Source organism: Apus apus, chromosome 12 (genome assembly GCF_020740795.1).
Source record: "Apus apus isolate bApuApu2 chromosome 12, bApuApu2.pri.cur, whole genome shotgun sequence".
Taxonomy (NCBI): domain Eukaryota; kingdom Metazoa; phylum Chordata; class Aves; order Apodiformes; family Apodidae; genus Apus; species Apus apus.
Window position 1 is genome coordinate 8,441,799 of NC_067293.1, and position 15,029 is coordinate 8,456,827.

At 39.5% G+C, this 15,029-nt stretch overlaps 1 protein-coding gene across 3 annotated transcripts in view; it reads right to left on the minus strand.

Moving 5' to 3' along the window:
- The window catches only part of IL1RAPL2 (interleukin 1 receptor accessory protein like 2), a 349,582-nt gene that overhangs the window by 140,567 nt on the left and 193,986 nt on the right, over nucleotides 1-15,029 (minus strand). For all 3 annotated transcript variants that reach the window (XM_051630650.1, XM_051630651.1, XM_051630649.1), the window contains exons 4-5: nucleotides 13,391-13,577; nucleotides 6,443-6,596 (exon numbers count right to left, since the gene is read on the minus strand). In XM_051630650.1, the coding sequence (XP_051486610.1) occupies nucleotides 6,443-6,596; nucleotides 13,391-13,577 (341 nt within the window). The remainder of the gene's footprint in view (nucleotides 1-6,442; nucleotides 6,597-13,390; nucleotides 13,578-15,029) is intronic.

Here is a 15,029-nt window from a genome sequence, read left to right on the forward strand (position 1 = left end):
CTGGGTGAATGGGCACCCACACTGTACTGACACCTTGCTCTGGATTGAATTTTCCTGTTGACTCTTTGCAAACAGAAGTTTCTACAGATTTATGTTCAAGTTTTTTGCATGGTTGAACAAGGAACACTCTGAAAGAGGCAGAAAAATTGCTCCATTTTCCAAATGTGATCAAAAGCAAATGGCCCCATTTCTCTTTCTGAATCACACTGGGTTTGCCTGAGGTAGCTAGAAAAATTAGTCACTATAGAAATTAGTGGTTATTAAGTGTGCTTTGACCACAGAAACAGGCTTAGCTGTCTAGAGGAGTCAATGGGATGCTGCTGGCCAGACATGTAACAAGTTAGAATCCAAATTAGAGGTTTAAGATAAATACTTTACTATAAGAAACAAAAACTTAATATTTACAAAACAAGGACCTTGATAAAAATTATTACAAATCACACAAAATATATCAAAAGAAAGCTCTAATTCTTGACACTTCCTATATGTAGCTTTAAATAGACTGTTATTTCAGCAATGGTTTGAGAACCCAGCTGTGAAATTAATTTCCTGGTCTTTCAGTACTGTATTTGTCAGCACTTAACCCATTTCTGGCTTGGTTTCTGTCACAGAAAGGAAAGTTTCCTTTACAAAATCAGAATACTAGAAGATGCAATGCATCATTTATAAGAAAATGCAGCAGAGGAAAAACAGTATCTCATACTAAAGGTCTCTTGAAGTTTGGGACCCTCAGCAAAAACCTAATTTGGGCAGGTTTTCTTCTATCCTTTGCATTTAATGAAAAAGTGATTCCCTGACTTTGTCAAGATATTGCAAGCAGGGAGAAGAGATGAAGTCTTGCTACAGAAATGTGTAAGTTACAGCGGGAAGAAAATGTCACTTCAGATATGATGTAAATGTTATCTATTCTATCAACATTAGAAGGGAACAGGAAGGATTTCCTGTTTCCAAACAATCTTTAGTATCCCTCCCTGAAGTACAGAATTTCTGCAGATTCAACTTGTTCACTTTAAGATTTCTCTTCTGAACTATAAAAGTACCTCCTTCTCACAGTTATTAGAATTGTAGTCACAAGCAAGCTGCTTTTCTCCTTACCTTTTATTTTTGTAAATGCTTCCCCCCAACAAAAAGGTTCTCTAGATTTTCTTCACTCCTTAGTGTATTATTTTACTGATATTGGTAAAAGTTTTGTTACAAAAAAATTGTAAAAGGTACTTTCCAGAAGGAAAGAAGGCCCTGCTGCCTCTACCACTACAAATAGAGTCCACTGACCAATGGCACGTACTAAAATCATGAATTTAAAAGAAATAAGTCACTGTGAAAATCTTACCAGTTTATTATCCACCCTAACTGCTTAGACTTTGTTTGATGAAAAATTTGAAAAGACATACTTTATTTTGAGCTCAGCAGCTCCAGTCAGTTAATCATTCTATCTTACCGTGTGACACTATTAGAGAATGATACTCCAAGCCCAGTGCAGCACACAGGCACATATCAGGGAAGCCACTGCAAGCCTCCTTCTCCCTGCACTCTCCTGAGGCTGAGGTGTGAGATATGGCCTCACATCAGCAAACAGGGTGCAAATATCTGTCACCCCCTTACTCCTGAAGCATTTTACACAGTGATTTGCTGTCTGTTATTGAGTACAGGAGGCAGTTACAGTTTATGGATAAAACCAGGTTGTTAAGTACAATACTGGTCTCTAAAGTAGAAAGCATCGGTGTTCTCTGATGGTGCTCCAGCAGCTCCCAGTGAAGTTATGGAGAGCAGAAGTTGGGACTTTGTCTGGAAACAGGACATTTCCTGCCCAGAGCAAGCTCTGACTAGAGCACTTGCATGGGACACAAGATGGGACTAGGCCACATGTGAAGAGTAGAGAGGGCTGCCAAGCTCCAAGTGAACTGAATATTGATCACTGCATGGGAAGGAGAGCTAAAGCTGTCAAAACGGGACAGAAGGGAAAGAAGGAGATGTTCTTGAGTCCAACTGCTGCTGACAGCTTCAACACCAATTTAGATGTCATACTATTCTGGTGAACCCTAAGGAGGGGACATTTTTCATTTGGAGATGTAGAGCTAAAATAAGAGCTCTGTAGAAAGAGAATTTGTTTCCAGGAAAAGGGAAACAGCTCCAAATGCAGCAAGCACTGCCCAGAAGGCCAGCCTAACTCCCACCATACATGTCACCACATTTTACCTCGGAGTGCTTTTTTCAGTCATTCCTTCAGGAAAATTCAGTCTGCTTTAGGCTTTCCTTGTAATGTTTTCTGCTTTATTTGAGACTATGGACACTCTGATCCATTTGAAAACACAAATAAAGAGAGAGGGGAGCTAGCAGCTCTCACCAGATCCATAAAAGTACCAAAAGCCCTACAAATATGTTAACTAGCTCTGCTGAAAATACTTCTTCAGAGTTGACTTGGGAATCCCTACAGATCAGAGCTTTGTGCAACAGGTGTGTCCTCAGTACAGGACCTCTAGCTGCAGGAAACTGCTGAATATGTTTAGTTCATCCACATTTATTCCTTAGCCACCTGATTTTTTAACCTGTGTATTATGTTGCCTTTGCTTTTATGTATATTCAATTCCCACCTGCACAAGGATTTTCAGATCTCAGTGACCTTTTAGAGCTAAACTGTTTCTTTGGATAAGTAATGATGAACAATACTGAAGCACTTCATAAATTCACTGTGATTATGAAACTGCTTGTGCTAAACCATAATGCCATTGGCATAGAATAATAGTTAAATGTTCCCAGATTTTTAAGGAAATAACAATTCTTATAGATTAAATTACAAAGTAAAACCCTTATAATAATCTGAATTCCAAAGGACAGGTTTCTGTTCAGTTCAAATAAGCTTTTAATTTCTCTTACCACTTTTTTGCTGTGGTTGTTCTGGAAACTGTCAACAGCCAAAAATTTCAGTCAACATATCATTTGTATAATTCTATTGATAATACTTTATCTACTGCAGACTGATAAGGCTTAGGGTGCACTTACAGATTACTGCAGGTGTAAATTTGTACTGATCAGCACCCATGGATTCCTACCAATGTGTCACTAGACTCCACTACAAATAATATAAAATAGCACACCAAGTTTAGAGAGGATTAAATATGTGCAGAAAAGCAACTACCATCAAAGAGCAGACATACTCTTAGCGCATATCCTCACTCACTCTGTGGAAGCTTGTCTCTGTATGTCTCTAGAACTGCTGGTGAGTATGACTAATAATTTGCTTTTTTAAATCCAGTTCAACCCCTTTGCTTAAGAACAGCAAATCACCATCAACTGCTTGTGCTAATAAAGGAGTCCCAAACACACAAGCAAAATACAGCAACAGCAGCAGGTGTAATTTGAAATGTGAGCAATGTAATGAGATTGGAAGAAATTTAATTGAAAAACTATAAGCAAAGAGTGAATTCAGGCAGAATCATTCAATTCATGTAGCCATGTGGAATAATTTGTCATTTACAATGGTCAAAACAAATATTGCTGCATAAATGACTTTTAGGGACAGCCAGGCATTTTAGCAGCCTGTGAAGAATATGACAGAATAGAGGTTGAAGGAAACTTGGAGGACAGGGCTGCTGGACAGAGTGGTCCAGTAATTCCTGCATGTCACCCCAATCCATCACCAGCAGTTTATGAAGTTGGTCAGATGGCCACCTTCTGCTGTCAAACTGGAAAATAATTCACCAGCACAAGTTTCTAAGTCACCTGTTTTCACAGGGAACAGAAACAGTGAGGCAACCTCTCCCACTAGTACAGCTGTCCATGGAAAACCACATCCCAGCAAGACAGCCCCATTGCCAGAGGACACCTGGACCACCCCACAAAAGCAGGGCTTGCTCCTTTCTCAGGGGGTCACCCTTTCTCCAACCTCCAATGTACCTCTGCTTACATCTTCTTCTGAGCCTGTTTCCTTAGAGACTAGTGCTCCAAAACTAAAAAAGAGTGCTGAAGCAGCAGGTAAACACAGCAGGTATTTTTTGACAATTGCATTTTTTCATTCCAAAAGCTACTGAAACATTGCTATGTATCAGAGTGAACTGGTTGGTAGGGTCAGGAGAAGCAGAAGGTTGCCAAAATTGCCTTTCAAAAACAACATGCCTTTTAATGTTTGTTTTTACTTTATATCTGAATAGCATAATTTTTCTTCAGTAAATACTGGCACTGAACACGAATGAAAATGTTTATGATTTCTGATATTCCCAAATATCTGTAATTTTATTAAAAACTAATACGTTCTGATATTGTTGGTTATCTGTAACTTTACATTAGTATGGTCATTTTTTCTACATCAGTGCACTCTAATTTATTATCTAATTAAAAAACAATTTTTGTTATATTTTTAGGCTTTTGAACCCTGGATCATAGCTGCTGATCTCACTTGTTTGTCCACAGTAAAACTACCAGGAGAAAAAGTGACATGTAGACACACACACATATATATTATGTAGCCTGAAGGGCTACATTACTTGCTAAGAGCCAACACAGTTGTCCTATTTCTTCAGCAAAAAAGGCTGACAAGACTTGTTTCACATCTGTCTGCATAATATAACACATACAAGAACTAGTGATGAAAAAGCTGTTTTGTTGTCAGTCTGTTATTGTTAAATGCACCCAAACACCAAGATTTAGGCACTGCTCATTAGTGCTGTATTGTAGCTCAGGATTTTGTCCCTATAAATACTTTGTGTCAAAATACTTTTCCAATATATTCTAGGCTGCAAGACTTTTCCTGACATCCCCTAAGAGCCTCTTAAGTCTTTTATCACCTTAATCACACTTGCTGGTACCTTAATCACCAAAGCCACACGATAACATTGCTGGCCACATACAGCACTCCATGTATGGTCCAACTATTCCTTTCTACAAATGCCATTAGATAAGTTTGTCCCCCAAACACTTTTGTCTGGAAAAGATATTTATTAAAATATGTGCTCTTACAAACTAAAGAAAATTTAATTTAATATTAATTTCACACCAAATTACAAGAGGAACAATCTCCTGGTTCTCAAATATTTTGCAAAAAGGAGAACACTTGCATATTCCATATTCACAGTGTTAATAATTTAGGTCATAAACATTTTAATAAAACAAATAACTTTAATACATACTATAGCTAGTTTAGGACAAATTAATTAAACTGTGGAGTATGAATACACCACATTGTTCAAATAATGAAGAGCACACATGAGTTCTAGCAAGGTCATGATGAGGGCGAGCACAGAATATCTGTACTCTAAAGAATATCCATCATGGGGAATTGAATTAAATGCTTCTCCTTTTCACTTTGTCAAACTTAGTTCATATTCTGGTTGAAGACTATCACGCTACTTAGGATAGCAACTATCCACAAGGCAGGTATTATATCTTCATTTGACAGGTCTGGGGTCAGGTAGGTCAAATCAATACCTTAGAGACCTGTCCATGGTCAAAAATGGACAATAAAGAATCACATGATGTATGAATCTGGCACACGGGGAAAAGAACTCATTTAAAATGAGGAATAACGATAAGAACAGGAAAATTGGTTTCTCTCTCAAAAGAAAAGGGAAGAATTGTATTTCAAGAACATATTAGAAATACATGGTCTAATTCAGTCTGATATATGAAAGTAGAATTCCTCTTATCACTGCTTTAAGCATGACTTCATTTCAATCAGTGTGTCAAAACAGTGGGGAAAATCCCTACCCATGTGTTGATACAGTTTTGTGCAAAAGGCTGAAAAATCCCTCAGCTGTTTTCAGACACTCGCAAAGTTCCATAGACACTGAAGGCAAAATAATAATTATAGATGTCATACTGCACAGTGGAATAGAAAGGGATCAGGAATATAGAGGTAGGCAATACTTTTTTTTTACCCATTCATTTCTGACAAAAAGTGACAGAAAAATACTGTTGACTAGTAGATTGCTACTTGGACTCAGAAACACAACGTATGACCTCCTGATAAGCAGGTTCCTTTCCTCCTAACCGTTCCTAAACTTCATCCTTAGAATAGGTTGCACCACACTCTTCACTAAAGATAAGCTCTAGACTAAAGAAGTTGATCTCATAAATTAAACCAAAGCTTACAAACATGGAACAATCATCCAAAAAACCCCAATGTATTAAGGACTTAAGATGTCCCCTTTGGCTGTGTTTCATTCTAGCCTGTTTTACAGCTTCAGTCAGCCTTTTTTCTGTTTAGCACTGAAGACATAACTGGAACCTGAATTACTTCCAGGGTATAGGGAGGACTTAGGTCTGCTCTACCTTTTGCTTTATAACCAGCATTTCCAGGGTTTGTACAGAGCCACTTGGGACTGCCTGTCCATTGGGATTTGTTTTGGACATATTTCTATTTGATAGATTCACTGACATGTGAAAACTACTTTTTCTTATCATTTTAAAGCTTTATTTTTTTCCATTGGCATAGAAGAAAGATTCTTACCAGTAACCTTCAATTCAACTGTTCTTCGTATAAGCTTGTCTTCAAACTTTAGTTCACAGGTATAATTTCCTCCATCTTCTTCCTGGACTTCTTGTATTAAGACAGTATTTCCCTTCTGAATTACAACACTTCTCCACATTTTTGGCTCACATTCCTGCAGAAAAAAATCCATTGCCAAAATTACCCAGTTTGTATGACATAAGACAGTGTTGCCTGATCAGATTTTTGGTATTACACATAAGTAAACATCTTCTGAAAATCTTTTGCATTTCAAATTCAAGTATAGTTTCAGAAAGCACAAAGATCTGAAACTGGAATGAATCTGAAGACAGAAACTAAACAAAAATGTTTTTAAGGTTCAGTAATTCCCTGTTTAATATGTGGTGCCCTGGAGCAATGGTTAATTATCTTCTCTTTTTCATGATGAACAACTGATAAGAGCTCTACTTTAGGACAGACCATGAAAATACATCTCTGTTTGAAGGGACTAAGGGCAACATCTGTTAAGAGTTAGCCCAAAGGCAAACTTTACACACAGTCTCAGGCTAGAACCATTTACCGACAAAAGAAAACAGGAAGAACAACAGAAGCTTTGTGAGCAAGAGAATCCAGGAAGCCTGGTTTGCTTACGGTCTTTTTCCTCACCACTGGCTTCTCTGGCACCTGACAAGCTTTGATTCAGCCTTTTCCCTTCACTGGGCTCTTTGCAGCTTCGCCTCCATGTGTGTCCTGTGATGGAGAATATGGTACTAATGGCCTGCAACCCTCACTGACATTCCCAGGCAGACCTTAGCTGTTGGCAGGTTTAGGGTCATCACTGTGAATTGTGGTCCTACTGGATCGCCATTTGAGTCCTTTTACATAGTGTGTGATACAGTGCAAGAAGAGACTCTCCCCTTCCTAACACACTGTATCCTTGCAGCTAGCTCAGTCATCTTCCACTCCAGTGGTACTCATGCTTAAATACCTCTTGGAATGCTTTGAACTAAAAGCATAAGTACAATCTGATCATTGTCTCTTTAAAATAGTACCTTAAGAGTATATATTCATTGTCTCTCAATAACTTTAACATCAAGCCTGTTGTCCTGGTTTGAGCCAGGATGAAGCCAGTTTTTCTTTTGCTGATCCTATTTTTTTTATTTCAGTGAGCTTTCTTCAACTAGCAACTGCGTGTTCTGCTAGGTTGATAAGACACTGGAATGGGGGAAGGAAGGAAGTTTTCTTCTGTCATCTCCCAAGCCTACGTAGATATATGGAATGGAATATCTCTGGCCAGTTTTGCTGTTCCTCTAACCCAGCCTCCCACGGGGGGGCCACAAATCCCCCCGTAGTGTCTGAGCCGGCAGAGCAAAGGCACGACCTTGAGAGCCCAGCAATTACAAAAACATTCCAGTGTCTTATCAACCTAGCAGAACACGCAGTTGCTAGTTGAAGAAAGCTCACTGAAATAAAAAAAAAAATAGGATCAGCAAAAGAAAAACTGGCTTCATCCTGGCTCAAACCAGGACACCTGTCCTGCCTGCAAACAAAATAATACTTTTCTTGGTTCTCTGGAACAGAACTCCAGAAATTTCTGGAGGCTCTGGCTAATCCTGTACCCAAAGCACACACAGCAACATAAGGCCTGAGTATCTGTAATGCCCCTTTATTCCCTCTCTCAAGGTGGCAATTTGGAATAAGTTCTCAGACTGCAACTAACAATCTTGCATCAGTTACATCAGGCTCAGCATCTTCAGAGATTTGTGTAAATAGCCCAGACCTACGCCCCATTTTCTGCCCATCTACAACAACATTGTCAGAAATATAGCAAACAAAAAAGAACAAAGCTTTCTCTTAAGAAAACAAAACCAGAAAACCAAACAGGAAAATATACACTGCCATGCAAAAGTACTGCATGACAGCAGGAGATAAAAGTTGACACATATTCTTTTCTTGGGAATCCATACACATTCCAAACCCACAATATCAGTTCCTAAAATAAAGAATAATAATAAAGAAATAAAAAGATGGGACTGTGAGCCTCTGGTCTTGCACTTGAAAATGGAGCAGTGAAACATTTATTCCTATCAGGCCAAATTCAGTTACAATGTAGTCAGATTTCAAATACTGAAACTGTGCCATTCTGCTGCAGGTAACTAAGTATTCTGTTTCCAAAATACAGTTGTAAGGAAAGTGTAATTGTGTCTTGCATGTGAACCTTAGTTCACACCGATGACAGAGTCTGATCAGAATCCAGATCATATCTGCTGTGGTAAGAGGAATCAGAGCTTATTTTTGCTGCTGTATCATCACTTGAGACTCATGCAGGACACAGTTCTGAACCAGAAAGTGCCATTAAATCCTTTTTTATTTGCACTCAATTTTTTAGTCCTATTTAAAGGCACAGGAACCACTTACTTGGAGAAACTAAATCTGAACACTGGGCAAAGAATATGATTCGGTCCTATTCAATCCTAATTTAGAAGGAACACAATTCCCAGAACACAAAAGTAAGCATATTTCAGATCTGCACCCATTAAGTGCAGGACTGAAAGACCCTAATCATATACTACCAGTTTCATATTCCCTGTTTATTTTCAGAAGTGTGGGAGCAAAGAGATCGAAGATACATTTTAACATTTATGAATACCTTCGTATTTTTTACACAACATCTTTGTAATAAGAAAGGTGACATCATTACTACCACAGAGATCAATTATTTAGCACAAACAATGTTTATGCTATTGTGGCTTTACAGTGAATAATTGTTCTGTTGGCATTATACCATTAATGTCTTAATTGTTTCTTTTTGTATAAGCTTAAAACACTTCATATTAAAAATCATTTATAAGCCTTTATTTCCTTAATTTTAGCTGATTAGTCTACCTTCTGTTGACTGTGCAGGCTTTGTAAAAATAAAGGGAAAATGCCTGGTTTATTCTGCCTCTTATCCACAGACTTGTTCAATCCACAAAACCAAAACAGAGCGAAACTGGAAAATCATAACAGTTTGTATTTTAAGCAAAAAAATGGTCAAGAAACAAATCAATAAAAAAAGTCTCTAGAGAAGGAGACTCCACAACCTCTCTGGGAAGCCTGTTCCAGTACTCTGTAACCCTTACAGTAAAGTTCTTCCTCATGTTAAGGTGAAACGTCCTGTGCTCCAGCTTGCATCCGTTGCCCCTCGTCCTATCACCGGGTATGACTGAAAACAGATTGGCCTCTCCTTCTTGACACCCACCCTTCAGATAATGATATACATTAATAAGATCCCTCTCAGTCCTCTCTAAAACGCCCCAGGTCTCTCAGCCATTCCTCATAAGACAGGTGTTCCAGTCCCTCAATCATCCTCACAGCCCTCCGTTGGACTCTCAAGTAAATCTCTGTTCCTCTTAAACTGAGGAGCCCAGAACTGGACACAACACTCCAGCTGTGGTCACACCAGGACAGAGTAGAGGGGGAGGAGAACCTCCCTCGACCTGCTAGACACACTCTTCTTAACGCACCCCAGGTTTTAGGCAGTTAATTGCTCTTCTCTGCTTTTGCACCATACTAGAAGAATCTGAAAGTTTACTTTTTTTACCCTATTCATTCTCATTAAGTATCTTTAATATTTGGGGGTTTTTTCCCAAAAAAATTTAAGATGTGCACTATTATGCTTTTTTTTTTCTCTTCCTTGAAATTTAACTGGCAGCACATGAACAATTTTGGTTTTTTGTAGGGTAGATATCAACCTGTCCTTCACCTGACATTTTGGTTGTTTTCACAGCCCTTCCTTCAAACCATTAGTAGACAAGAGATGATGGAAATGGATTAAGACTCCTCATTCTAGATGTAATAAACCTTTTTCTTCTGCCAGTTGATTTTTCATGAAACTGCTCCTACTGTTAAATCCTATACAATCATGCCTTGACACATACACTTATTTCAAAAAAGTCCTTATACATCTTGTCAAAACAGTTCTAAGAGGCATAACACTGCTGTGGGTACATCAATGGCATTAATTGTGGAAATTGTTAAAAGTAAATATTTCATGCAGTGTAATACCTGCCAGAAGTGAAGTTCATACTACTTTTAAAACAAATCCTCATAGCAAATTTTTAGTTACTTATTGGGTGTGTATGTGGAAATCTATTCAGGCATAATTATTTTAAGAGTGTGTTTAAATACAGTCAACTTCCTGTAAACTGATGCAATTAGTGGCTCAGATTAATTAATCCCTTCACATAGAAGCCTTCTGGAAGGCAGGGCAACTCCTACACATGGTGGGCTTGCACCAATAAGTGTCCTGTCTGATGGTCACAAGTCCAAACTCCTCAACTACCAGTGAACTGGCAAGTTCTCATGAACAAAAGGATTTCTCGTTTCAGCCAAAGGAATAAAGAAGGAACCTCAAGGACTTCCTCATATTTATTTAGCTACTGTTTTACCTTGGACAATTTGTGCTTCCCTCTTAGATGAAAATTTTCTCTAAATATTTCAGAATAATGAAAAGGAATTGCCCCCCAGTACCTCTGGAGCAGATTTGCACAAGAAGATGGCTGATTACACCTTCATGTACATACCAAACTCAATCACAAAGATCGAGGGGAAAAACTTGAGGATCCATTGTGCTATGACTGCAAGCAGATGCCTTCTTCAGGAAATGAAGGTCAGATCCTAAAGTGGAGTATCACTTTACACTATTCTTTGGAAGAAGGGACCTGCTTTTTGTTACAAAGTTGCCTCACATAGCATCATCTTAAGTCCCAGGCTGCAGTTTGTAGGAGTTACTCCAGTACTCATCATATTATTTTGAAATCCAAGTAATTATATCTTCTAGAAACAGGACTTATGCTCTTTTGAATCAGCTGACTTCTCTTAATCTGGAATACCTTGCCAAAACCTTGTCTCAGTAATAAGCTTCAAGGGATAACTTGACATATAAACCTTTTGCGTAACATTTATATTGACATTTCATATTCCTGAGCTTCCTGATTCAGGCCTAGATAAAAGAGGTGTTTTCTAAGAACTGAAATTATAGCAAATTTTTATTAATTATGGATATGGAAGTAGATGTAGTAGGTTACACCACTAATGTCTCTTTTCATTTCCAAGCCAGAGTAAAGGTTGTCGACTTCAATTGTCTCACCGTTATCATTCAACCACACCAACTCTGTTCAGTTTCACCACAGTGATAACTTGTCAGTCAGCTCTCATATTTCAGCCTGGTGTCACACAACCTGTGTGTGTGTGCAACCCAGATTATATGTGTGGGTTTATGGCACAAAGACCCCTCTATTCCCTTTCTTGTGAGGTTGTACACGTGTCTTCCTTAGACCGATTTCTGCTCCATAACAGCTGAAAATTATTCCTGCCAGACTGTTTTTGCAGTGTGCTCTTGGAAAAAATATGAGCTTTTTAGTTCAGTATGAGTGTTCAGAGTTCAGTATATGAGGTCTGGTGCTCAGTAATAAACCTGAAGCAGGTAGGGCAGGAAAGAGCTTCTCTCTGGCGCACCCTCTTTTCTCCAAGATTTGAGACTTAACTGAATAAATATGTTTTATGTTTCAACAGCATTGAAGCCACCCACCCATATGCTGGGGGAAACAGTTTCAATGGCTGGAAGGAAAACTTTGTTTATACTAACAGTGGCTTATACTTTTGTTACTATAAGATAGAACAAGTGAGATTTCTGCAAAAAACAGAAATAAAGGTCAAGAGTGGGTGGGTTTTTTTCTGCTTTTTTTATGATGCAACCTGCTAAGGAGAAAAAAAATCTACAGCTCTGAACATATTACTTATTTCACAAAGAATAACTATCCTTAAAGATACTAAAGGTTGGGAAATCAAGCATTCAAAATTTAGGATTTAACTAGTTTGTGTGTTTCTGTCTTCTTTATCTGAACCAAATTTGTCCTAAATTCCTTCTGCCTTTATCCCTACAATCCAAACTCTATTTTCCACAGACCCCACTGAGCAATTCCTCTTGCCCAACTATTTCCTGTTCCCTTTGACTCTCACCTCATTACTCTTCTCCATTGCTTCTTGCAGCAACTCTTACATGAGGGCTTTTCAAATATCAGCTTGTTGTCAAAATCTAGACAATGGGTAAAATTTTCCAGACCTTGCTACAGTCTTGGTACCTGACATCTGCCTGATAACCCATATTTTAGTAATTTTCCTGTTTTCTTGGGGAGCTACAGAAACACATCACCAATACACCTGTTTGTAAAAGTGGTGTGTGATACTTCACAGAACATGCAGAAAGTCAGTCTCCTGCTCTGGAGACATGCAAAACCTAACTGGACATGTTCCTGTGTAACCTACTCTAGAGAATCCTGCTCTGGCAGAGAGGCTGGACTAGATGACCTTTCAAGGTCCCTTCCAACCCCTAATAATCTGTGAAGGTACCATCAGCCAAGTTACCAGCCAAGTAGTAAAAGTATCTAACAGACCTCAGTTAAAATTACCAAACCTCAGTAAAACGACTCAGTGAATCTCAGCAAAAGTATCTCCCTGAAAATACCCAGCAGACTTGGGTAAAAATTAACGGGCCCTGGTAAAATTACCTAACAGACTTCATAAAAATTAATCAGGTAGCACTACTGAAGCTGGTGGTGCTGATACATATTTGGCTTCATAGGTCGCCTCCCTTTGTTTCTACTACAGTACCAGGTAGGGAGACTTCCAACCATGGTGGAAACTGGTACAGAGGCACAGGGGTTTGGGAATGTGGTATTGCTGTTAGAGAAATTATGTGACCTCTGGCACAAAACTTGCTCACTGATGTTGATTTCTGTTGGACAGTGACTATGCAGAGTATTTTTGCCTGTGCTTTAGTATTACTTCTGTAATACTGGGAGATCATCCTCCAGACCAGTCACAAACCACTACAGGCTCAGAAGAGGCCATCTCTACACCTCAGACTGAAAACAACTGAAGTTTTGTGTAGTTTCAGCACAATAACAATAAGACAGCAACAGTTACCTTGTACCACACCACATCTGGCTCTTGACCAGCTGTTTTGTAATCCTCAATATCAGGACAGGAGATTGTTTTTCTCTTAGTGACTTCCGATTTTTCCAGGTATCTGATTTTGCTGTTGTAGCAAAGCCCAGATTCATTCTCTGCTACCGTCAAGGACATGGACACCTTCATGCAGTACGTTGAGTTTCTGCAGGGACAGAAAGATGTTTTTATTTATCCTACCTCCTTTATACTACACATTAAGCTTCTTTGTTAAGCTCTCATCTTCACAAATGCTTCAGTGACACATTCAAATAGTGACGGTCATGCTGTGCATCTCCAACACAGAGGAATTACTAGAAAATGTAAAGGCTCATTTCTTCATTTACTACGGAGAACCCTGTAGAAATTTTGTTGACAAATGGTCTAACCCAGCACAGCAGCTCTTTCAAACTTGCAAGTCTATGAACACAGAAACCTGTTGGAATCTCATATGCTGGTCAGGGTTTCCTCTGTGTCAAAAACACTTCTCCTCTCCCTCTTTCTTTTTCACCTTCAGGAGACTTCACTCCAGAACACAGTGCTATATATTTGACAAGAAGGGTTATGTGCTGGATGTTAAAGGACAACATGCAGGAAGAATTCCTCCCCCTGAAGGAAATGCTATATAAAACCCTACAACATACGATACTGTGGTGGCTCGACCTGGACCAGCTGCCAGCCGCCCACCCAGCTGCTCTCTCACTCTTTCTCAACAGAATGGGAAAGAGAAAATAAGATTTAAAAGCTCATGAGTCAAAATAAAGACCAGGAGATCACTTACCAATTACTCTCATGAGCAAACCAGACTTGACTTAGGAAAAATCATTTTAATTAACTGCAAATTAGAATAGGCTTGGATAGTGAGAAAGACAAAAAGTGACACACATTCCTCTTGCCTCCTTTTTTTTACTTCTCTAGCTCTCCTTCCCCAAGCAGCACAGGAATGGGGGTTGTGGTCTGCCCGTAATGGTTACTCTCTGCCACCCCCTCTTCCTCACAGGTTCCCCTGCTCCAACGTGGGCCCTCCATGGCTGCAGCCAGGAAAACCAGCTCCCCTGGGGTCCCTCCATGGCCACAGAGGAGTCTCTGCTCAGGCCCTGGAACACATCCTCCTTCCTCCTGCCAGCCCTCGGTGTCCCAGGGCAGTTTCTCACACTTTTCCCCTCACTGCCCAGCACCCTTTAGCCCTTCCCTGAGGTGCCGCCAGCCCAGCTGAGGGGCTCAGCTCTGCCCTGGGGCTGCTGGAACCGGCTGGAACGTGCTGGAACCGGCCGCGTCCTGCCCCTCAGAGGGGCAGCGCCTGGACACAGCACCAGCACAGACACACACGAAGTCGGACTAGTGGTTATATGGATACCCTTTAGCCTTAAAATCTTTTAAAATGTAATCCCTTAGCAAACCACCTCCTGCTCTAGCACCGAAGAACCCTGACAGAGCTAAATCCAGGCAAGCGGATTGCAAGCTATGCCTAGTTCTCCTTAATATCAGGGTAGAATAAATACAACCAGCTCAGCTCCCACACCACACAATTATGAAAATAGGATTAAATTAAATGCCTTCAGACTTGCGTCTTAAACAGAGCTATCAGACACACAATAAAAAAAACCCAAACCAGTGT